This window comes from Hemiscyllium ocellatum, chromosome 2 (genome assembly GCF_020745735.1).
Source record: "Hemiscyllium ocellatum isolate sHemOce1 chromosome 2, sHemOce1.pat.X.cur, whole genome shotgun sequence".
Classification (NCBI taxonomy): Eukaryota; Metazoa; Chordata; class Chondrichthyes; order Orectolobiformes; family Hemiscylliidae; genus Hemiscyllium; species Hemiscyllium ocellatum.
In genome coordinates, this window is record NC_083402.1 from 122,944,446 (window position 1) to 122,970,165 (window position 25,720).

Sequence of the window (25,720 nt, forward strand, 5' to 3'; positions counted from 1 at the left end):
ATGCCAGTATCTGGGGACATGGATGAGGGTGGCCTCTGCCTATGGAACATGGTGATTGTCCAAGATGGAGGTCATTGGGTGCGAACAAAGAGTGGTACCTGCTCAGACTTGCATGTCAAGAATTCTCGATGTCCAGTTCCCTTGCAGGTGGAGGTAGGATAATAGGCCGCCTATTAGCAATCATAGAATCCCTGCAGAAAGAGGCTATTGGGCCCATCAAGTCTGCACCAACCCTCCAAAGAGCATGCCACCCAGACCCAGCCCCTGTAACCCAGCATTTATCATGGCTAACCCACCTAGCCTGCAGTTCCTTCATCAATACAGGCAATTTATTATGGCCAATCCACCTAACCTGCACACCTGGACTGTGAGAGGAAACTGGAGCACCCAGAGGAACTCCATGGAGAATGTGCAAACTCCACACAGCCAGTCACCCAAGGTGGGAATTGAACCCATGTCCCTGATGCTGTGAGGCAGCAATACTAACCACTGGACCACCATGCCACCCAATGGTAGTGAGGTGAGATTTGCAGTTTATGAGGCTGCCAACAAGCAATAATCTCCATTAATAGGTGTCTCAATGCTCCCTAGTTAGAATCACATCTCAATGTTAGAAAATGCAACAAGTTGCACTCAATGTTGAGGAAGGCCTCACTGTCGTTTCTCATGTGATTCTTCGAGATTTCTCATCGTGTCCCACGTCATTCAGGCCCCTATAAGATTCTGCTCATTGTGACATATATCATACAGTAATCTTAAATCAAATTTTAATGTGCTGATGAATTAAATTATAAAATTACAAATAAAATACAGTCCACAACTTTATCAATTCTAATGAGTAAAAGAATGAAAATCAATGAAAGCAAAGTAGTGAGAATGCTGGAAAACTGAAATATAAACAGAAAATTAGTCAGGGGTAAATGTAGAGTGACGGGGTAGGGGAATGTGTTTAGGTTGGATACTCTTTGGAGGGTCATTGTGGATTTGTTAGGCCAAAGGGCCTGTTTCCACACTGTAGGGATTCTATTAAAAAAAATGCTCAAAAAACTCAACAGGTTGGGTAACAAGAAGAGTTGAAAAAACACAGAGTTAATTTTCCGAATGCAAGAAATGTTTCATATGTTTCTCTTTTCACAGATCTTGCCAAACCCGCTGAGCTTTTCTAGAATATTCTGTTTTCATTCAAGAAAATCAATGCTCATTTGGTTAAAAATGGTCATTGTATTATTGACAAATTGCCCAATTTCCTTTTTCTAAATGATTCCGGATATCTGCTTTGGTATCACAGCCAGTTAGGGTTATTTCCAAGGTTAGGAGAAAGTGAGGACTGCAGATGCTGGAGATCAGAGCTGAAAATGTGTTGCTGGAAAAGCAAGGGAACTGGACATCGAGAATTCTTGACATGCAAGTCTGAGCGGGTACCACTCTTTGCTCGCACCCAATGACCTCCATTCTGAAGAAAGGGCTCATGCCCGAAACGTCAACTCTCCTGCTCCTTGGATGCTGCCTGACCTGCTGCGCTTTTCCAGCAACACATTTTCAGCTTATTACCAAGGTTGTCTGACATGTCTCAGTGGAGAGAACTCACAACCTCTGAATCAGATGTTTGTTCTTTTAAACCACACTCCAGATACTTGAGAACAAAATGTAGGTGAGCACTCAGTGAGGGAACTCTGCACTGCTGAAGGTGCTGGCTTCTGGACTGGTCCCTTCTGCTCACTCAAGGATGTCGAGAATTGCTTGCCTGATGTTTTGAGGAAGATGAGAGAGTTCTTTCTGATAGTTTGGCCAATATTTAAACCTCCAAATCAGCCTCACTAAAACAGGACCAAAGGGTCTACTTCTGAGCTCTGTATGCTTTTATAATATTGATGCCTCCTGCAGTGCACAAATCAAGAACATAATAAATAAGAGTAAGCCATTCAGCCCCTCCAACCTGCCCTATCATTGGATAAAATCATAGCAGATCTATCCCAGATCTCAAATCATTTCTCATGCTAGCTCCTCACACCCCGCAATACCTTGATATTTCAAAAACCTATGTGCCCCCTCTTTTTAAATACTTGAAGTGATCTTGCCTCCACAATTCCCTGGGGTATAAAATTCCAGACATTTATCACTCTCTGGGAGAAGAAATTCCTTTGTAGCTCCTTTTGAAACAAGTATCCATTTGTTCTGAATTTAGTTCGTGATTTTACTAGTTGGAGGAACAACTACTCAACATTTAGTCTGACCTCAGAATTTTGCATGTTTCAGAAAGATCACCCCTAATTCTTCTAAGCTCTAAATAAAGATCAAACTTGTTAAGCTGTTCTTGATCAATCACTACAGGAGTGATCCTGATGAATGTATTTTGAACAGCTTCCAACTTCTGACGGCCTCCAATGCCAATTTATAGTGAATCCTTTAGCTCAGTGGCCTGGGTGGCTGGTTTGTGAAGGTCTACCAATATGTGTGAAGGGAGAAACAGATGTAAAGTTTCTTGCACTTAAGTTAATTCTTGTTTTTCCAACTTCTTGATGGCTGGTTCAATGCCTAGGTCCCACCTTCTCAATGTCACCCCTTGCCTGAGGCATAGTGACCCACAGATTAAACTCTTCACTTGTCTCCTCTCTCTGATGACAAAGCGGTCCTGTGTTACTAAGGCAACTTTAACTCTATCTAATGCCAATTTATCTTTTCTTGAACACATGGATTTAATTAACAAAGCACTTAATTCTAAAATAGCCCATTCCCAGTAGGTAGGCAATATACTGCTCTAAGAAAAAATGGGTCATTTTTAGAGGAGCAGGCAATGATGAGTGGGGTGGCACAGGGTTCAGTGATGGGACCCCACCTGTTCACAATATACATTAACAATTTGGACAAAGGAACTGAATGCAATGTCTCCAAATTTGCAGTTGATGTTAAACTGGGTGGTGGTGTGTGCTGTCAGGAGGATCCTAACGGGTGCTGGGGTGACTTGGACAGACTGGCTGAATTAGCAAAAACCGGGCAAATGCAATATAATGCGGATAAATGTGAGGTTATCCACTTTGGTTGCAAAAACAGGAAGGCAGATTATCATCTGAATGGTGGCAGTTCAGGAAAAGGTGAGATGCAACAAGACCTGTGTGTCATGGTGGAACAGTCGCTAAAGGTGCAGCAGGCAGTGAGGAAGGCTAATGGCATGCTCTCCTTCACAGTGAGAGGATTTGAGTATCAGAGTAAGGATCTCTTGTTGCAGTTATACAGGCCTAGGTGAGGCCACACCTTGAGTATTGTGTGCAATTGGGTCTCTTAGTCTGAGGAAGGACATTCTTACTGTCGAGGGAGTCGAGTGAAGGTTCGCAGACTGATTCCCAGGATGGCAGGACTGACATATGAGCAAAGACTGGATCAACTGGGCTTGTACTCACTGGAATTTAGAAGAATGGAGGGGGAGGATCTCGTAGAAACCTATAGAATCCTGATGGGACTGGACAGGCTAGATGCAGGATGAATGTTCCCAATGTTGGGGATGCCCAGAACTAGGGGTCACAGTCTAAGAATAAGAGATAAGCCATTCAGGACTGAGATGAGGAAGAATTTCTTCACTCAGAGTTGCAAACCTGTGGATTTCTCTCCTGCATGAGGCTGTTAGGGCCTCATTATATATATTCAAGAGGGAACTGGATGTGGCCCTTGCAGCTAAAGAGATCAAGGGGTATGGAGAAAAAGAGGGAATGGGATATTGAGATTGCATGATCAGCCATGATTGTATTGAATGGTGGTGCAGGCTTGAAGGGCCAAATGGCCAACTTCTTCTTTCTATTTTCTAAGAAGCAATCAAATTCATCTTCCGTGCTAACCCTGCCAATCTGATTTGTCCAGTCACTATTTAGATTAAAACCAACCATGACAATTGAATTCCCTGTCATTCACACCTCGATTGTTGCTGATTTATACTTTGTCCTACAGTGAGACAACTCTACAGGAGTCTATAGGTGACTTAGACCGTGACCTCTTTTCCTTGCTATCCCTCAATTCCACCCCAAGCGATTCCACATCACAGTCTATTGGACCAATTAACATTGTTCACCATCAGCTCATACCTCTCAATTTAAACCATCTGCCAAACCAAAAAATGTAGTAACATACCTACTAATCACCTACCTGTGATGTCAGAGTTAAGGTCTGAGAGGTACAACAAGTTGAAGGGACTTTCTGCAGCTGTTTTTCCTAAGCTCCTGCTGTTGTTGCCTTTCTCTCACAGGTCCTCTCTCCCAGTCTGCTTTACAGTGAGGCTGACTCACTGAACACTTCTCCCAGTCACATTGCCAGCACAAGAGTGTCTATATTCCAAATTCACAAATCTTTGTAAAGTGCTGAAGTTATAAACAATGTTTTATAAATGCAAGTCTTTTATTGGTTTCCTTAATTTTTTTCTTTGCTTCTCTCACTTTGTCTTTTCTACTTTGAGTCTTTCCAGTTCAAAATGCAGCACAGGACTTGAAGACACAATTGTGTTGACTTATCTTTGATTGCTCAGCAAGGGGATTTTTTAAACAATTATCATACTACATTATGCTTGCTAGCAACCATCAAGCATCATGGTGTGTTGAGATAACTAGTTTGAAAAGTCTTGTGAAATAATCTCCCTTCAATTTTATTTGTTTTTCCAGGCTGCCAATAACTTGATAGTACTGGCAAGAGAAGATGCAGGAGCTGAACGGATTTTCGCAAACAATGGTCTTAACTTGTTGATGCAGCTTATTGATACCAAAATGCCAGAGATGATGATTGCTGCAATAAGGACACTTTCAGGAATGAGCAGTCGCCACAAGTCACGGGTAAGATGTCAACTGACATTGAATTACATTGCATGTACAACATAGAAACAGACCACTCAACCCATCTGTTCCCTGCTGTTTTTGTTCCACGTAAGCATCATCTCCTCCATCTCATCCCGTTCTTTCTTCCTTCGTGTCTATCCAGCTTCCCCTTAATTGCATCTACATTGTTCATCTAAACGACTCCCTGTGGTAGTAAGTTCCACACTCTTCACCACTTCCTGGGTAAAGATGCTTCTCTTGAGCTCCAAGTCGGATTTTTTAGAGTCTACATCGCAAGTAGAGGCATCTTCTGTACAACTTATCTCTCAAACACTTTCAAAACTCTTGTTGTTGCCCATTGCCCATTCTCTTCAAGCATTTATTCACTTTCTTTTTTGAAAGTTACCAATTAATCTGCCCAACTTCCTTTTCAGGTAATGCGTTCTAGGTCACAAAAACTCACCATGGTAAAAATATGTTTCCTCATGGTATCCCTGCTTCTTTGTGTACAATTTGTGTGCTTAACTTACCAACCTTCATGCCATTGAAAACAACTGCACCCTTTATGGTTTTGAATTTTTTAATTTAATCTATATTTAACCATCACTACTCTGACGACAACCATCACTGCTCCAAGCCTCAAATTCATTATGATTCACAAAACTGACCATTAGAGCATTTGGAATCTAATTATTGACTTGTTTCAAAAATTTGTTAGCGGGTAGAAAATTGAGAGTAGTAATATGTAGAGCGTGATCAAACTTGAAATAAGTAACAAAAAAATCAGTGCTGCTGCTTAACTTATTCACTATATTTTTAAAGAACTTCATATCACAATAGAGAGCCAAATGTTGAATTTTGCTGCTGATAATAAAGATTGAAAAGGTAGAGATGACTGGAGCATAAAATTACAAACTGCCATTGATAGGTTAAGTGAATCAGCAAAGGCATGGCAGATGAATTTCAATCCAAGTCATTCTGAAACAACAAGGTCAGATTGTTAATTATTTGGTGAAAAGTTGGGAAGTGTGGAGGATAAAAGCGATTAATATACACAAATTGCTAATATGTAGTGGTCAGGGACTAAAAATAATCACAAAAACTAATGGAATATTAGACCATATCTGGAGGGTGAGAAATAAACAGGAAGAGATTTTGTTACAGCTAATCAAAGTTCTGAGCAGACCACATCTGGTGGTTGTGTACTGGTCGGGGTATTGCACCTTAGAAAGGAGAGATTAGCCTTGGAAGAAACATCACAGTTTCAACAGCATGTTACCAGGGCTCCAAGTGTTACAATATGAGGAGGAATCGCATAAACTAGGGTGATAATATCTGGCATATAGAAGGTTAATGGGTGATTTGATTGTGGGACTTCGCATTTTGGAAAGAATTAATAAGATAGATTAGTTCTTCCCAGATATTTTCCCCATTATGATCCAGTATCATTTTGTGGCTTGAAAATTATTGCAAGCCCTGAGTGAAAACTGAGAGCCTGCGAGAGCAAGAGCAGCCAATACTGCTTCAGATCTCATGACCTCAAACCTTTAGCTTGTGACCCCATTTGGGGTCCGAACCCCCACTTTGGAAACCTCTGGGAGAGAAAGCGCATGGAAACATAACCTTAAATTCAGGTTCCAGACATTAAAGGAAGAGACTAGGGAACACTTTTTCACACAAAGAGTGGGTTAAGTGTGGAGATCTCTCCTGCAATTCAACAGTTTTCAATATGAGATTTGTAATTTCTTTTAGGAGAAGTTATTGAGGGATATAGAGCCGTAGAGTCATACAGCACAGAAACAGGGCCTTCAGTCCAACTCGTCCATGCTGACCATATTTCCCAATCTAAGCTAGTCCTACTTGTCTTTGATTGGTCTATATCCCTGTAAACCTTTCTGAATCAAGTTTCTGTCCAAATGTCTTTTAAATGTTATAACCTGCATCTAATACTTCCTCTGGTAGTTCGTTCCACATGTGAACCACCCTCTGTATAAAAAAGTTGCCCTCCGGTCCCTTTTAACTCTTTCTCCTCTCACTTTAAAAAATAGTTTTGAACTCCCTCACTCGAGGGAAAAGATCTTTGTTATTCACCTTATCCATGCCCCTAATGATTTTAGAAACCTTTGAGGTCACCTCTCAACCTCCTATGCTCCAGTGAAAAGTCGCAGTCAATCCTATAACTCAAACCATCCAGTTCCAGGAACATTCTTGTAAATATTTTCTGAGCCTTTCCAATTTAATAATATCTTTCCTATAGCAGAGCGACCAGAACTGTACACAGTATTCTAAAGGTGGCCTTGCCAACATCATATTCAACCTCACCATGACATCCCAATTCCTATACTCGATGGTCTGAGCAATGAAGGCCAAGGGAGAAGAATGGAATAATAGAGAAAATCAGCCAAAGGGCGGAGAGCTTTAAACTAATTAATGAGGAGGATGGTTTGGGAGAGTGGAAATGCAGGCTTACAAAGTAAAAGGACATTACAGCGTTACAGGGTAGTTATTTGCATAACAGCATTCAGAGTGGAACAGGTAGGGACAGAATGTACAAACATGAAAAAACATATGGCTAAAGGAGGAAAATAGGAATAAGGCAGAATTAATGGCTCTATACTTGAATGCATATAATATTTCAGAACAAGACAAATAAACTAAAAGCTCAAATTGAAGTTAATGGCTATATTGTAACAGAGATATGGACACAAGGGGATCAAAGCTGGGAACTAAATATTCAGGAATATATTAATTTTTAAGAGAGGCTGGAAGAATCTGGTAGTGGAGTAGTTTTGTATTTCTGGGATAGAATAAATATGATAGCAAGAAATGATCTTAGATCCGAAAATATAAGAATTCATATGGATGGAGGTAAGAAATTGCTAGAAATAATCTCTCAGCCTTCTGACACTTGGTCAAAAAATAACTCATGAAATCATGAGGGCATGTAAAAAAGACAGTGCATTAATCATGACTGACTTAATATTCATGTGGATTGATGAAGTCAAATTGGCAGAGATAGCCATGAAGAAGGGTTCATAGGGTGTATTCAGGACAGTTTCCTAGCATAACATATTGTCGATCGAAATAGCGATCATGCTATTGAATCCCATATGTGTAATGAGACAGGGTTAATATATGACCTCTAAGTAAAAATTTTTCTAGGCACAGTGACCATAACATGGTACAGTTTAACATTCCTTTTGAGAGGAAGAACCTTGACTTGAAAATAATTATGCTAAATTTAAATAAAGGTGATCACAAAAAGAATGGATGCAGAGCTGGCTGGAGTGAACTAGGAAAAGAGTTTAGCAGCAAAAACGTTTGAGGAATAATGGCAGGGACTGAACAAATTATTTTGTGGTTCACAGCACAGATATTCCAGAGAGGAAGAAACATTCTAGGAAGCAGTTAAGTCCACCATGGTTAACCAGTGAATTTAAGGATAGCATCAAATTGAAATAAAAATATGTGAGTAGTACTAAACCAAAGGATTGCAAAAGTTTCAGAAAATGAAAAAAAAGAGATAGGGGATATAAACTACAAGCATAACCTTGCAAGTATAGGATATCAGGATAGACAGTAAAAGCTTCTTTATCAATATAAAAAAGAAGAGAGAGGCCAAAGTGAACATAGGCCTCCTTAGGGAACAAAGCTGGAAAAATAACAATGGCAAACCAGGAAATGGAAAGGGAGTTGAATAAATACTTTGTATCAGTCTTCACAGTAGAAGATGCTAATAGTGTTGCAAAATCACTAAGTAATGAAAGAGGCAAAGGGAGGAGTGGAAATACATAAAACAATTATCATTCCAATTTATTAGAAAAACTAATGTGGCTAAAGACTGATGAGAACCATAGGTCTGATGGAATGCTTCCTAGGATATTAAAGGAAGTAGCTACAGAGATAATGGATGCAGTAAGAGCAATCTTCCAAGAATCTTTAGAATCTAGAAAAACATTGGAGAATTGAAAAACTGAAATATGTATTCAAAAAAGGAAGGAGATAAAGGATAAAAAAGTCACTATATTCCAGTTGGTTTAATAGCTGTTAATGGGAAAATATTAAACTCTACTATTTAAAAAATGTACAAGCAGAGATGTTGAAAATATATAATACAATCAGGTAGAGTCAGCATGACTTTACAAAGGGGAAATCATGTCAACAAATTGTTGAATTCTTTGAAAGATCAATAGAATAATTGAAGGGGATGCGGCAGATGTATTGTATTTGGAATTTCAGAAGATGTTTGATAAGGTACTACATGTTAGACTATTTAATAAGAGCCCATGATATTGTGGGTACATTATTAGCATGTATAGAAGATTGGCTAACTAATAGGAGATAGGGAATTGCATTAAGTGGGTATTTTCAGGATGGCAACCTGTAACTAATAAAGTGCCATGGGGACCAGATTACAATATATACTAATGATTTGAATGAGGAAAGATCTTGTACTATAGTTAAGTTTGTGGCTGACACAAAAATAGATGAGAAGATAATTTGTGAGGGTGACATAAACAAACAGCCTACAAAGGGCTGCAGACAGGATAAGCAAGTGGGCAAAAACTTGGCTGATGGATTGTAATACGGGAAAACATGAGGTTATGCACTTTGGCAGTAAGCATACGGGAGATGAATGTTATTTACACAGAGAAAAAGTACAGAGAGCTACAGTACAGAGGAACAGAGGGATCTTGGTGTGCAAATGCATAGATCCCTCAAAGTTGCCACCCAAGTGGATAGGGTTGTTAAGAAGGCATATGGTGTTTTGGCTTTCATTAACAGGGGGATCGACTTTAAGAACTGCGAGGTTTTGCTACAGCTCTACAAGTCCCTGGTGAGACCACACTTGGAATATTGTGACCAGTTCTAGTTGCCCTACAATAGGATAGATACAGAAGCTTCGGAGAGGGTGCAAAGAAGGTTTATCAGGATACTGCCTGGACTGGAGTGCTTGTCTTACGAAGGAAGATTGACTAAGCTTGGACTTTTCTTGTTGGAAAGAAGGAGGGAGAGAGGTGACCTGATCGAGATGTACAAGATAATGAGAGGAATAGATAGAGTCAATAGCCATAGACCTTTACCCGGGACAGGATTGACTGGTACAAGGGGTCATAGTTTTAAGATATTAGGAGAAAGGTATAGAGGGTACATCAGAGGAAAGTTCTTTATCAGAGAGTTGTGAATGTATGGAATGCGTGGCCAGCAGTGGTGGTGGAAGCAAAGTCATTAGGGACATTTAAGCGACTGCTGGACATGCACATGGATAGCAATTAGTTGAGGGGTATGTAGGTTAAATTATTTTATTTTACATTAGGATTAACCCTCGGCACAACACTATGGGTCAAAGGGCTTGTTCTGTGCTGTACTTTTCTATTTTCTATGTTCTTTCTAGAAGTCTTCACTCCTGAATCATTAAATGTTGGCATGTAAGTTCATCAGGTAATAGGGAAGGCAAAAGAAATATTGGCCTTTATTTCAAAGGGAATGGAATTAAAATTAGAGAAGTCTTAAACTATGTGACACACTGGACCACACCTGGAGTACCATGAACTGTTTTAGTCCCCTTATGTATGGAAAGGTATATTGCATTGGAGGCAGTCCAGAGAAGATCATTAAGTTGGTTCTAGGCATGGAGGCATTATATAATGAGGAGAGGTTGAGTCATTTGGAGCACTCCTTAGAGTTAAGAAAAATGAGAGTCGACCTTACAGAAACTTGCAAGTTTATTAGGGGGCTTGATAGAGTAGATATGGAGAGGTCGTTTCCCTTTGTGGGAGAGTTAAGGAAGACAGAGTATTATCTCAGGGGAAGGGATTGCTCATATAAGACAGAATTGTGGAAGAACTTCTTTCAAAGTGTGGTGAATGTGTGGAATTCTGCTTTCGAGGCTGGGACATTAAGTTTGCCAAAACTGAAACAGACAGATTTTTAATCAGTAAGTGAATCAAGAGTTATAGACATACGGCAGGAAAGCTGAATTGAGGATTATCAGATCAGGCACAATCTCATTGAATGGCAGAGCAGACCTAATGGGTGAATGGCCTACTCTGTTCCTGTGTCTTAAGGCCTTATGTTTTTAGCCATAAATCATTGATTGGCAGAACTGTTGGAGGGACCTGAATAACTTTGTATTGTTCATAAGTTTAATTAGCGTCTGCGTTTGGTCTGTGGTATTATTACGAGGGTTGGAAACTAATGTGATTGTGATTTTATGTCGGCAGGCAATTGCTGTGTTACATTTCATGGGCTTGAACAAGATTTGCAGTCTCATGGCTCTGGACAATGAAGACATCGCTTTGGCAACCTCAAGTCTCTTCCAAACAATCCTAGATAACTTTGAAGGAGTAGATAGTAAGGAGCATCGTGGGAAGGATGAAGCTCTGGTGCTGGGTATGTAAAATGGTAGTCGCAGATCTGCTTGTAGACGCAACTGAAGATTTCTCGTATCAATGTTAGATAATGGGCTTAAAGGCAAGCACACTGCACATAACTCTGTTACAATTTCATTATAACTTTCACTGTGCTGCTGTAAACTACACAGTTATTTATTTCCTGCCTATGTAACTGCTATCCCAGGGCAGCAGTTCTCAGAATGTGGTTCGATAGGGGTGGGGGTATCTATAGGGACTTCCATAAGAATATATAAAATGGGTGGAGGAATAGGCTATACCACCTTTTAGGCTTGCTCTACCATTCATTACAATTAAAGCCTTAGGGGTGGTATAGCCTATTCTGCCTGAGATCCACTTAGCTATCTATTCCTCATCTCCTTTGATTCTGTGAGAGACTAAAATATTGTCTACTGCAGCCTTGACTATACTAAATACTGTAAGATTACTCATCTTCTAGGGTAGAGAATTCCAAAGATTCTCAATCCTGTGAATGAAGGCAAGTCTGCTCTTCTCGGTCCTCAATGATTGGCTCCTTATCTGAGACATGACTCCATGTTTTAGATTCCACAGCCAGGTCTAAGCTATCTCTTGGTGTCTACCTTGTCAAGCTCCAGAAAATATGAATCTAATTTACACAGCCTTTCATCCAAGAGAATCCATTCTTTCCAGGAATCAATGGTGTGTCTCCACAGCAAGATGACCCTACCTTAAATATATGTACTCTAACAAAGTGGAGCACAGCGTTTTGCTACATCATAGCCCTGCAGAATTCTAGCAAGACTTCCTTATTCTTGTTCTCCGGTTCCTTGCAATAATGGCCATAATGTCATTTGTCTTCCTAATTGCTTACTGTACCTGCAAATAAATTTTCTTATGAATACATCCAATTCTTAAGTTCCAACTAATGTTCGAACTTTCATGCCTTGAAAAAATATTCTACTTTGTGATTCTTCTTAGCAAAATGACTAACCGTGCCCACATTGTATTTTATTAGTTACCTTGTGCCCACTCACTTAATCTGTTTATACCTCTTTTTAGCATCCTTATGTCCTCCTTGTAGCCTACTTTCCCACATAACACTATCTTTGGTAAACCTGAGTACATTACCATAGGTATTTGTCAAAGTCATTAACATAATATGAAAATAGCTGACTGATTCCTAAAACTTTCCAATAGTTACAGCCTGCCAAACTGAAACTGTCCAGTATATCCTTACTTTTTGCTGCCTGCCCATTAACCTATGCTTTAGCTTTGCTAGAATATTCGCCCAACTTCATTAACTTTTATCTTATATATTAATCTTAATTTATATGTGGCATCTTTAAACCTTTAATGCCTTTGGTAATCCATATATATTATATTGACTGGTTCCCCTTTACCTCCCATATATTCTGCCATCAAATATTCTAAAAGTTTCCAAACATAATCTCCTTTCAATTAAAAGTTGACCTTATCTGATCATATTATGATTTTTCTGACTTCCAGTTTGCCAGGAACATTATTGAAAGTGCTACAGTGACTTAAGCACTGCTGTATCTTATACTCCACTTACCCAATTAACCTGAGCCAAGTCTCCATTTCATGCCGAGGAAGTTAATTATTTGTTTGGGATTTGGTATGTCACTGTCAAATTTAATATAGAATTCAATTGCATTATAATCATCTTTTGCAAGGAGAACATTTGCAGGGGTAATTAAGGCTAGGCAACAAATGTAAGCTTTGCCAGCAATGCCCACATTCCCATATTATGAAGTTGCACTAACCAAAATATTAATTTATGATGGCACTGACTTGATAAACCTGTATGCATACTTATAATCTTGAATGCTTTGGAAAGAATATGATCTTTCCAAAACATTCAAGATAGCACTGTTGATGATGTTTTCCATCATTTTACTGATGAGCAAGAGTAGATTGATTGGGATGCAATTGACCGAGTTGGATTTGTCCTCCATTTTGTTTGCAAGATATACCTGGGCAATTTTCTGCATTGTCGGTTAGATACCAATGTTGTAGCTGTATTGGAAGAGCTTGGCTATGGAAGTGGCAAGTTGTTGAGAAGAAGTCTTCAGTGCTATTGCCTGAATGTTGTCAGGGCCCATAGAATTTGCAGTATCCAGTGCCTGTTGCCAGGGTTGGAGGATCTGAGCTACAGGGAGAGGCTGAACAGGCTGGGGCTGTTTTCCCTGGTGCATCGGAGACTGAGGGGTGACCTTATAGAGATTTACAAAATTATGAGGGGCATGGATACGATAAATAGACAAAGTCTTTTCCCTGGGGTCGGGGAGTCCAGAACTAGAGGGCATAGGTTTAGGGTGAGAGGGGAAAGATACAAAAGAGACCAATGGGGCAACCTTTTCACGCAGAGGGTGGTACGTGTATGGAATGAGCTGCCAGAGGATGTGGTGGAGGATGGTACAATTGCAACATTTAAGAGGCATTTGGATAGGTATATGAATAGGAAGAGTTTGGAGGGATATGAGCCGGGTGCTAGCAGGTGGGACTAGATTGAGTTGGGATATCTGGTCTGCATGGACAGGTTGGACCGAAGGGTCTGTTTCCATTCTGTGCATCTCTATGATTCTATGAGTGAATCGAATTGGCTGGAGACTGATATCTGTGATGCTGGGTACCACTGACGGAGGTCGAGATTGAATCATCCACTTGGCACTTCTGGTTGAAGATTGCTCAAAATCCTTGGCCTTATATTTTGTACTGATGTGTTGGGCTCTTCCATCATTGAAGATGGGAATATTTGTGGATCCTCCTCATCTAGTGAGTTGTTTAGTTGTTCACCACCATTCACGATTGGGTGTGGGAAGACTGCAGAGCTTAGATCTGACCTTTGGTTGTGGGATAGTTTAACTCTGTCTATTACTTGCTGCATATGCAGTTTGACATGCAACTGATCCTGGTTGTTAGCTTCACCAGGTTGACATCCCATTTTTGTATGCCTGGTGCTATTGCTGGCATACCTTCCTGCACTATCCATTGAATCAGGATTGACCACTGGCTTGATGATAATAGTTGTCTGAGGCAATGCTGGGCAGATTGTGTTGGAGTACAATTCTACTGCCGTTTGTGGCCCACAATGCTGCATGGGTAACTAATCTTGAGTTGCTAGATCTGTTTGAAGTCTTTCCCACTTAACATGATGATAATGTCAGACAAGACAATGGAGGGTATTCTAAATATAAAGGTGGTACTTTGTCTTCACATGGATTGTGCAGTGGTCAATCCTACCAATTCAGTCATGGACAGATACATCTGCAGCCAGCAGATTGGTAAGGTTGAGGTCAAGTAAGTTTTTCCCTCTTCTTGGTTCCTTCACCATCTGCTGCAGACCCAGTCTAGCAGCTATGTCATTTAGGACCCAACCAGCTTGATCAGTAATACTGTTTACTGAGCCACTCTTGTCAGTGGACATTGAAATCCCTCAGCCAGGGCTTCCTCCAAGTGTTGTTCAAGATGGAGGAGTGCTGACTCATCAGCTGAGGGAGGGAAGTACATGATAATCAACAGGAGGTGTCCTTGCCCATGTTTAAACTGAAGACATGGGGTACAGAGTCAACACTGAGGACTCCCTGGGCAATTTCGTCTGATTGTATACCACTGTGCTGCCACCTCTGCTGGGTCTCTCCTACCGGTGGAGCAGAACATTTTCAGGGATGGTGATGGTGGTGTCTAGGACATTGTCTGTAAGATATGATTCTGTGAGTATGACTATGTCAGGCTGTTGCTTGACTAATCTGTGAGACATCTCTCCCAATTTTGGCACTAACCCCCAGATGTTCATGAGGAGGACTTTGCAGATGTGACTGGGCTGTTTCTGCTATTATCTTTTCCGGTGCTTAGGTTGATGCGAAGTGATCTGTTCAGTTTCATTTCTTTGTTAAGACTTTGTCACAATTTATATAACTGAGTGGCTTGTTGAGTCATATCAAAGGGCAGTTGAAAGTCAACCACATTGATGTTGATCTGAAGTCACATGTAAACCAGACCAGCTAAGGATCATAGAACCTTACAAGGTGGAAGCAGGCCATTTGACCCACGGAGTCCACAGCAACCCTCTGAAGAGCTTCCTACCCAGATCCACCTCCTACCCTACCCCTGTAACCCTGCATTCCCCATGGCTAGTCCACCTAATCTACACATGCCTGGACACGTTGGGTAACTTAGCAAGGCCAATCCACCTAGTCTGCACATCTTTGGACTGTGGGAGGAAACCAGAGCACCTGGAGGAAACCCTTGCGGACCTGAGGAGAATGCGCAAACTCCACACGAATGATCATCCAGGAGTGGAATCGAACCTGGATCCCTGGCACGATGAGGCAGTAGTGCTAAGGCGGTGTGCCACAATGCCACCCCAATAGTAGATTTCTTTCTCTGAAAGACATTAGAAAGCCAGGTGGGTTTTCTAACAATTGGCAATGGATTCATGGTCATCAATAGAGTCTTAATTCCATACTTTTTTTATTGAATTAAAATTCCACCATCTTCCTTGGCGGGATTTGAACCCCTGGATTACTGGCAATGGGGCCATGTCTTTGCAGCTGAGGACTGTTAAATGGTGATGCCGAAAATTTCCATGTTTCAGCAACCACATAAGAATCACTGTCCTTGTCGTGCCGCTCTCCTTTACCATCGCTGGGAATATAGGAGGAAAGTCTCCCCCTTTTTAGTGACGCATTCTCTCTTTTATCTTCTGCATACACCCGTGGAATCTGCACAGTCTTCCTCATCAAGAAAGCAGCCCCCAAAAACATTTCTACTTCCACCTCTGAAGAAGAGTCACAGACCCGTAGAGGTTGCATCACCATGGCTCCCTCCAGTAGCTCAGAGACTGACTCCACAGTGTGTTAGCTGGATTAGAGTTCAGGAGCACATGCTGCTGAGCACATCACTGCCGCTTCTCCACAGGTGGGGAGGAGAAATGCCCCAGGGCACTGGCACTCAGAGTACTGTGGGAGATAAGGCACCTCCTCAGCCCCAGGCAGGAGAGGGCACCATGGTGTTGGCCATTCATGATTTCAATCAAATGCACAAGCAAACAGAGAAGCCAAAGGCATGTTTGTTGGATGCACAGGATAAATTCACTCAAAAGCTGGAGGACAGCATTAACACTGTTTGTACCAGGCTGCTTCTGGCATGTGAATATCCGGCTGCCTCCTTGGACAGGTTGGTGGCTGAACATCTAGTATTCCCTGCTCCTTGGATGCTGCCTGGATTTCGCTGCTCGTTGGATGCTGCCTGGATTTTACTGCTCATTGGATGCTGCCTGAACTGCTGTGCTCTTCCAGCACCACTAATCCAGAATCTAATATTCAGTGACTGCTGGGTACAGCACAGATCTGCACTCCATCATCGCACCATTAGCGTTCAGTACCACTGACAATCTGACAGGGGGTCAAGTAACCTTGGTCTTTCTCCATGTGCTGCTTCCTCACAAAGAGACAGGGTAGTGTCGGGAGGAACCAGGGTGCCAGGACATTCCACCTCCACCCCGTCTGCCACTCACAGCCTCTGTGGAAGGCACAATCAGCATGTCAGGGCACTCTAGCTGCAAAAAGCCCCATGGTCTCCTACCCAATGTTCTAAGGGCATCAGGCTCTATTGCAGGGCAGGCCCACTCTACACCAGCTGTGCTGCTTGGGAATGCAGGGAAAGGAAGAAGAAGGCCTTCTGAGGAGCATAAGTGGCACAAATGACATTTTGTTGGTACATGTAAAATACATTCCCTCTTTATCATCAGCTGGATGAGTAAGTGTCAATTTAAGTGCAACTACACAATTGAAGGTATAAAGGCTGTATTGTTGTGACGCTGCATTGTCGTGACTGGTGGAGTAAGACAACAAGGAATGAAAGTTCACCCCTCCTAACTCGGTCATAACATCATGAATGAGTAAAAATAATCTTGGTCATACACTCACTTTGCTGTATCTTGTGTTCATGCTGTAAGCATTGAGCATTGAACTGATTAAATAATATTCCGTTATTTCCTTGATAATTTGGGTTTTCTGAAGTCTTGAGGGAAGGAGTGAAATGTCAAAATCGTGGGGCAGTACAACAATGAAGAAGGCCATTCAGTCCACGAGTCCATGCCAGCTCTTTGAAACATCTAGCTAATTGGTTCTATTTTCCTCATCCTTCCCATAAATCAGGTAGTTTAACTCTTTTTCAAGTGTTTATTCAATTTTGTTCTTGGAGATTATTGCATATTAAACTAAATCTTACAGGGTTCTGAGCCATGTGGGGAGTATCAGGATGTGTGGCATAACTGATGAGCAAGTCCGTTGAGCCCCCATCTCAAAGTTGAGATCATTTGGTGGCATCTTTTATTCTTTTAGCAGGAAGTATGGTGAGACTCTTGCTAGGCATCAGTGTGTTGTCAGTTGGGAGCGATTAATGGTTGTGAACTGCCTTGTTGACAGACCAACTAACCTCTGATCTTACTAAACTCGCCCAACAAACCAGATGTTGAGAAATTTTGGCACAGAGACCTGGACTCGTAGATGGTGGATTTGGCTTGACACCTGGTCTGAAGAACCTCTCTGTTGGATGCCAACTTCTCAGGGCATGCTCAATAGGCACCAGCCATATGTAACCCAGTCCATAGACACTCTCATCTGACATGTACCAGTTTCTAAGATCCTCATGACACATCTCCGAACCCCTTAGAGGATGCTTCTGCACTTAAATGCAGTATCTCAGGCTGCACCAGCAACTATCATTAATGCTGTAGCAAGGACAGTGTGCAGTCAGGAACTCACCCACTGTCATAGCTGACAGCAACCCTGTCTTGCATTGCCTTGTCTTGCGTCTTTGCACTTTGCCCTCTCAGCTGGAGATACCAGGCTCATATTACTGGTGTCTTGCTTTGGTGTTTAATGCTAACGTAATGGAAGGAAATTCATTATGATTGTTAGCAGTCAAGTCACTCAGGATCAGCATCCCTTAACGGAGAGGGGGTCCTGGCACAGGAACTAAAGGGCAAACTCTGATACCAGTCCAGAGGCTTGGAAATTCAGCCTCCCGAGGCAGTCAGAGTCAGTATTCTCTGAGGAGCCAAATGTTGGGTGGCACACCAGCTGACTTGACTCTTTCTCCACTATTGTGGACTATGTTTCTCCTGGATGTGAGAAGGGGGGTCAAGTGTTAAGGGAAATGAAAGTGTGTGGTACAGCTGGTACTCCTGGTGCAGGTAGGGAGGTGTCCTGAGCGAGTGAGTAGGCAGTGCAGAGGGCATGCATGGTGTGTGGTGTCAGGAGTTGAGGTGGGTGATAAGGACTGAGGGAACACGTTGCAATCATTAAGAAGAGTGGTAGAACATAACCCTTGGTGGGAGATAGGATAGAATTAAAACAAGATGGTGGCCATTCTGCTGACATTGTGTAGAAGGTCATTGACCTTCTTCCCCCAGGCTTTCCTGGACAGTTGAGACTGCACTGATCTGGGTGACAACCTCTAATCAGGCTGACGTGGTCTGGTATCATGGCCTCCACTGCTGATCCTAGGAACCTGCCCACAATGTGGGCACTGATTTCGCTGTGTCTGCCAAATCCAGGGTAAAAATCAGGAACTGTGTAAGGTAGCTCCTCATTGTCAGAACTTGATCAGGTACACATCAGCCTTTTAAAGATAACGTGGGCACAAGGCATGCTGCTGAATTTTGGGATACCTGTTGAGCAGTGAGTTATCCTAGGAATGGCGAGTCTTATGATGGGGCTGGAATTGGATGTGAGAGCCCCGACATGGACAGGGTAGGTAGCTAATGAAGTGAGTTTAGTAAGGTATGGCGAGAAAACTCATTAGACCTCATGGTAAGAAACCCTCCAAAAAACTCAATGCAAGTAAGATTCAGCCCTTGAGTCTGTTTCCAACACTCTTTCAAACCATGCAATCACAAACATAACAACTCAACTATTTCATAGAAATTCTCATCTCTATTCCTTTTTTTGACAATTATGTTATGTTAATATACACTGATTTCTGACCTTTCTGCTAATGGGAACATTTTGTCACTAATATCTGTCATGGTTTTGAACATCTTCGTTGAACCATCCCCTCACCTTCACTGCTCCAAGATGTACAAAGTTAAAAATCACACAACACCAGGTTATAGTCCAACAGGTTTAATTGGAAGCACACTAGCTTTCGGAGCGACGCTCCTTCATCAGGTGATAGAAGGAGCTTGATGAAGGAGTGTTGCTCCGAAAGCTAGTGTGCTTCCAATTAAACCTGTTGGACCATAACCTGGTGTTGTGTGATTTTTAATTTTGTACACCCCAGTCCAACACCGGCATCTCCAAATCATGCTCCAAGATGAACAGTGATAGATTCTCAAATACCTGATTCAAGTTCTTTATCCCTGGTACAATTTTAGTAAATCTTTTTTGTGTCTTCCCTAAAGGTGTACATTTTTGACTGTATGTATGATGATGTGAGATTGTTGATGACATCAAAGGTATTGTAAATCTGTTTTATCTTCCTCACACAGATACCTCTAAGGATGCCAAGATGATCATCAGGCACCTTCTTGAAATGCTGACTCTCAAAAATGTCTCAGGTCATGGACGGGATCAAGCACTTAATCTGCTGATCAGAAATGTGCCTCGAAAGGACCTGGGCATTAAAGACAACACCAAAAGCTTGGATACAATTGATATTGGTGTGTACATCCTTCATTATTTTGGATTTCTGATTTTTCCAGCCCAAATACCTTGGACAACTTTGCTTTGCAGATTCTTAGTATCCTGAGGCACTGTGGAAGGAAATTTCTCTACTTATGCCAATACTAAGCGTTTAGTTCAATAGCTCCCACAGGACATATGTTAATCTAAAACAGGACATCTAGCTATTCTTTGAATTTACCTTCAATCTCCACAGCTTTTTAGTGTAGAGTGCTCCACATTTCTATTCCACTTAAGTGTGAAAGTGTACTTCCTGATACCACATCTGAATTTTAAGATTATATGCCTGGTTCTGATTCCACAGCACCAGATCAGCTCTCTCTGTCTACATTAACTCTATTTCTCTCCCCATAGTGCAGACAGACATGCTGGGTACTTCCAACATTTTCTGTTCTTTATTTCACCTGTTCGGCATCCACAGACTTTAGCATTTCCGTTGGGTTGTCAAAGTGACGTATTAAGGTCACTTAAATTGTCATTTTAAACTAGATTTAGTGGCACAATATAAAGGCAGTTTTGTGAATCCAAAGCTGCCAAAATCTTTCTGTATCCAATTCACGAATGTAATTTTCCATTTCAGGCTTGAAGAAGATTTTAGAAGTGGGAGGGCAATTTCCCGAATTGCCCAACTGTCTCCCCCTGACTGATAATACCTGCCTCACTGCTTCCATCTTACTCAACAAACTCTACGATGATCTTCGCTGTGATGAAGAGAGAGCTACTTTTCGAAAAATCTGTGAAGAGTATATAACGTAGGTAGTGTGAAGAATCAGATTAGCTAATCAATTTGGACTTTGGTTTGACATGTTTACTACAACCCTTTGAGGATGTTTGCCTTTCTTAGTCAGTGCATTGAGTATAGGAGTTGGGAGGTGATGTTGCAGCTATACAGAACATTGGCTAGGCCACTTTTGGAATAATGTGTTCAATTCTGGTCTCCCTACTATTGGAAAGATATGAAATTTGAAAGGAATCAGAAAAGACTTACATGGATGTTGCCAGAGTTGGAGGGATTGGGTTAAAGGGAGGGGTATTTTCTCTGGAACATTGGAGGCTGTGTGGAGAACTTACAGAGTTTTATAAAATCATGAGGGACATTGGTAGTCATGGTCTTTTACCCAGAGTAGGAGAATCCAAAACTGGAGGGTATAGGCTTAAAGTGAGAGGGGAAAGATTTAAAAGGAACCTAAAGGGCAACTGTTTTCATGCAGAGGATGGTGCATGCACAGAATGAGCTGCCAGAGGAAGTGATGGAGGCTGGTACAATTACATTTAAAAGGCATCTGGATGGGTTTATGAATAGGAAGGGTTTCGAGGGATATGGGCCAAATGCTGGCAAATGGGACTTGATTAATTTAGGATATCTGGTCAAAATGGATGAGTTGGACCAAAGGGTCTGTTTCTGTGCCGTATATCTCTATGATTCTATGTTGTATGGTTACAATATGATTGGTGTGGTCAGCCTTAGGTGGGGCATGGTACAAACGCATGGTGGTTATGAACAGGAACATGAATTGCCTGAGGGAGCTGGAGTAGAAGCAGAGGCAACCTCAAAATTAGTGCTCTCCCAGATAGCAGTTAGGGTCCCAGAACGTTTTGTCCCAGTGTCCCAGTTTTTAAAGTGAAGGAGGAGGAAGGGGGCCCTTGTTGAGTTTGTTAACCAGTAGGGAGGGCAAGGAGACAATTTTCAATTTGTAAATAACCAGGTGGTCATTTGGCTACTTTGGTGACGCTGCTGGCCTCTGAAGTACTGTCTGCTCCGAAAACAGTGGCAGGCCCACTATGGCTGCCCTCCTGCCTTTACCATTCATTCTCCCCAGGCAGCCCCTGCCCTCCTGCCTTTATCATTCATTCTCCCCAGGCAGCCCCTGCCCTCCTGGTGCTGCTTGCCTCCACAAATTGAACCCTGGGTCACTTTTCCGTTTGGTGATAGCATCGTGTCAGCAGCCCATGTGAGGTGTGGGTTCATGACCTGGAAATTATCTGGGTGTTGGATTGCTGATCCCAGATCGATCAACAGGTCTTCCATCATTGGCATTAGCAACGCAGAGACTTGGATTATTGATTGGGAGGCATGAATTCAAAGCTGGCCACAGATGGTGCGGATTTTCAGTTAAATAAGTACAGAGAGTCATAGAGATGTACAGCATGGAAACAGACTCTTCTGTCCAACTCCTCCATGCTGACCAGATATCCCAACCCAATCTAGTCCCACCTGCCAGCACCCGGCCTATATCCCTCCAAACCCTTCCTATTCATATACCCATCCAAATGCCTCTTTCAGGGATAGTGACCCTGAAGGCACCAAATCATCAATAAAATCCCTTGGTTCACTAATGTGAACAGTATCTCCAACCTTACCCAGTACTGGTGACTCTAGATTTACAGCCAATTTGGTTTCACTCTTAACTACTGCCTCTAATGGTCTGACAGAGCTTTCAGTTGTATTCAAGAACTACAGGAAGGACAATTAGGATTGGGCAGTAAATTGCCAATGACTGTTATACTGTGAAGGATTATAAAAAGGAGTCTACTAGTAGTTTGCCCAAGGAAGACTTTACAAGGTAGTGTGCATCAGCAGGCTACCCGAGGGAGACCTCATTGGCTATCCATGAACATACGTTAAAATTCAGGGTCTTGGCCAGTTTGCAATTCCTGGGGTCAGCAGCACCATCGCAAGAAGGAGCAACAATCAATAATACTGAAAGATTAACAGACACCAGGGATTGGTCCTGAGTCTTCCCGATTGATATGGTTTCACTGCAGACTGGATAATGAGGTCTGTGGTTGAATGTATGGCTCTTGTTGCCTTTGTGAGTTCTTGACCCATTTCAGAAACATGAACATATAATATAGGTTGACATTCCCTACTCTCAGGAGGTGTCATCTTTCAGGCAAGTTGTTAAAGCAAGGCTTGTCGGCACTCTCAGATAGATATTGGAGAGACCATGGCATCACATTGAAGAACAGCAGTGGAGTTCTTTTCTACTGGACAATATTCATCCCTCAACCTAACAGAATTCATTGGAAATTATTTCATTGCAGTTTGTAAGATCTTGCTGCATACAGAATGGTTAACTATGCTCCCTGTGTTACAACAGTGATTTCATTTCAAAAGGTACTCATTTTCAATACAGGGCTTTGGGATGCCTTGAGGTTGCGAAGAAGTGCTATATAAATGCAAGCCTCCCTTTTTTTGACTTGACAGAAGTATTTAAAATTATGAAGGGATTTAGCAGGGATGATGTTGAAAAGATGTTTCCTTTGGCAATGGGCTGCATAGGGGTATAAAACAAATGGAAAGGAAAGGGGTATGATGTCCATTACCTTTCCATTGCTGCTGTCAGTTTGGCATCTGACCCATCCTTGGGCAAACCCTTGAGTGATCAAGATAGCCATTCCTGATTAGACGTCACTTGAGTCTATCAAGAAAAATCTGCTGGCCTGCCTGCAGACCTAGCATTGGGATGAGGCACTCTTGACTGGGCAATTAATCAAGGGACAGCTTCCACCCACACTGAAACCACCATTAAACTATTGTTTTGGGGAACGATCAGGCATAGGTTATTGTGACAAATCTATTTCAAAGTGCTGGCGTTAACTCATTTCACTCCCCTAAACATTTCTCTATTGTGGAGAGAATGAACAATCGATGAATATTTATACAGTGCCTTTCAGAAGATCAGGATATTCCTAAGCAAGCTACATTCAATGGAATATATTTGCGCTGTTATCACTGTTGTAATGGAAGAAACACTGCACCAAATAGCATAGATTATTTGTGAATGTATGTCTTACGTTGGATATGCAGGGGCAAATATACTAATTGAAGAAAAGATCATGATAAACAGCATTTTACAATCAAATACATTCAAAGGTTGGAATTTTCATGACTGTGGAACTGCTTTTAGCTGATGCCTGTAGAAAGTGATAACGTTTTGAAAGAAATTAATCCTCCCATCCCTATCACCAATGAAAGGAAACCACGAACAAAATATATTGTACTGTATCAAGCAAACCAAAATCAACATAATTGAAAAATTTATTAACAAGCAATGATTTTAAACACACAAATATATTTCACTTTAAGCTGATTCCACAATTGCAGCTGCAAATATGGAGGGTCCCAAGGTTTCTCCCTGTTCAGCACACCAGGTCAAATCTTCCAAACGTCTTTAATAACCTTTACAATTCGTCCAAGCTTTCTAAAATCAATTATCACTGCCAAGGCAGAGAAAGAACTATTTCTCTGTCTGGTCAGGTGCTCAGTTCAAGCAGCACCAGTTTACAGAGACTCCTTTGTTTGAACTCTTGAATAAATGCAAAGTTGAGTTCAGTTTGGTGAAATTGCCCTCTACTGAGAGTTTGCTTTATTTGTGACCAAGAGATTGGACTCTTCTTTCTTTACTCTAATAGAAACAGAAACCTTAAAAATCTTTTGCTTGGACTTTTTCATAAGCAATTTTCCCTTCTTCACAGCACTAAATTCTGTCCTGAGTTTCTGTGAAAGATGTTCAAAAACTATAATTGAATGCCTCAGAGGGTCTGAATGTACTTTTGCTTTAGTTGACTTTCATTCCATAGCAACCTGATCACAAGTGCGTTCTCAGAACTGAGATGTGTGTGACATACATTTCTCAGAATCCCCTTTCACATTGGATTTAGCTATCTCAAAAAGAAAATAAAAGGCCTTTTTTCCAAGGTGCGTTGCTCATATTTCAGTGGAGAAAAATGCAGAAATGTTCTTTGAGTAAGCTTTGAACTTAAATAGCTCGAAGCAGAAATCAAATTGAACAAACAGTGACCTATTTAACTAGTATGAAACTTTATCATATTCAGATAGACCTTTCACCATGTGATTTATTTCAGGAAATATAATGACCATGTCCAAATTGCATCAATTTACATTCAAAGTCAGAAATTCCTTATTGGCAAATCACTGAGTGCCAAGCGTTCTGGTTGGTTGAGAAACAGCTCATGTACTGATAATAAAATCAATAATGAGATCACGCTCTGAAAATCTGACAATGAACATTTTACTGAACTAAGATTTTAATTTTAAAAATAAAATTCTGCTTTAACAGTGTTCATGACAACATAATTTATGGAAATATATGTGGGCCTAATCTATTTCTACCATATCTTGTGTGTATCTACCTTGCTGGGTAATTTGTGCTTGATAGGCTACTTGTAGCGAAGGAGGAACTGGGCAAAAATCCTTCAATGAACAAATCCTGAACAGACAACAACCTTATTAAAAGCATTTTACGTGACAGAAGGTGAGAACTATGAAAGATTTATATTATCAATCTATCGAGGAGAAAGTGAGGTCTGCAGATGCTGGAGATTAGAGCTGAAAATGTGTTGCTGGAAAAGTGCAGCAGGTCAGGCAGCATCGAAGGAACAGGAGATTCGACGTTTCGGGCATAAGCCCTTCTTCAGGAATGAGGAAAGTGTTCTCCACTGAAATATGAGCAACGCACCTTAGAAAAAAGGCCTTTATTTTCTTTTTGTGATAGCTAATCCAATGTGAAAGGGGATTCTGAGAAATGTATGTCACACACATCTCAGTTCTGAGAATGCACTTGTGATCAGGTTGCTATGGACATGAAAGTCAACTAAAGCAAAAGTACATTCCTTGGATGCTGCCTGACCTGCTGCACTTTTCCAGCAACACATTTTCAGCTCTGATCTCCAGCATCACTTTCTCCTCTAACCCCCACCAACCCAACCTCCACTCCCGGCATCTTTCCCTGCAACCGCAAGAAATGCAAAACTTGCGCCCACACCTCCTCCCTTACTTCTCTCCAAGGCCCCAAGGGATCCTTCCATATCCACCACA

The 25,720-nt window shown here is 41.5% G+C and overlaps 1 protein-coding gene across 3 annotated transcripts in view; it reads left to right on the forward strand.

Moving 5' to 3' along the window:
- The window catches only part of unc45b (unc-45 myosin chaperone B), a 76,625-nt gene that overhangs the window by 14,129 nt on the left and 36,776 nt on the right, over positions 1 to 25,720 (forward strand). For all 3 annotated transcript variants that reach the window (XM_060846060.1, XM_060846068.1, XM_060846077.1), the window contains exons 6-9: positions 4,644 to 4,811; positions 11,018 to 11,186; positions 19,686 to 19,856; positions 20,459 to 20,630. In XM_060846060.1, coding sequence (XP_060702043.1) covers positions 4,644 to 4,811; positions 11,018 to 11,186; positions 19,686 to 19,856; positions 20,459 to 20,630 — 680 coding nt within the window. The remainder of the gene's footprint in view (positions 1 to 4,643; positions 4,812 to 11,017; positions 11,187 to 19,685; positions 19,857 to 20,458; positions 20,631 to 25,720) is intronic.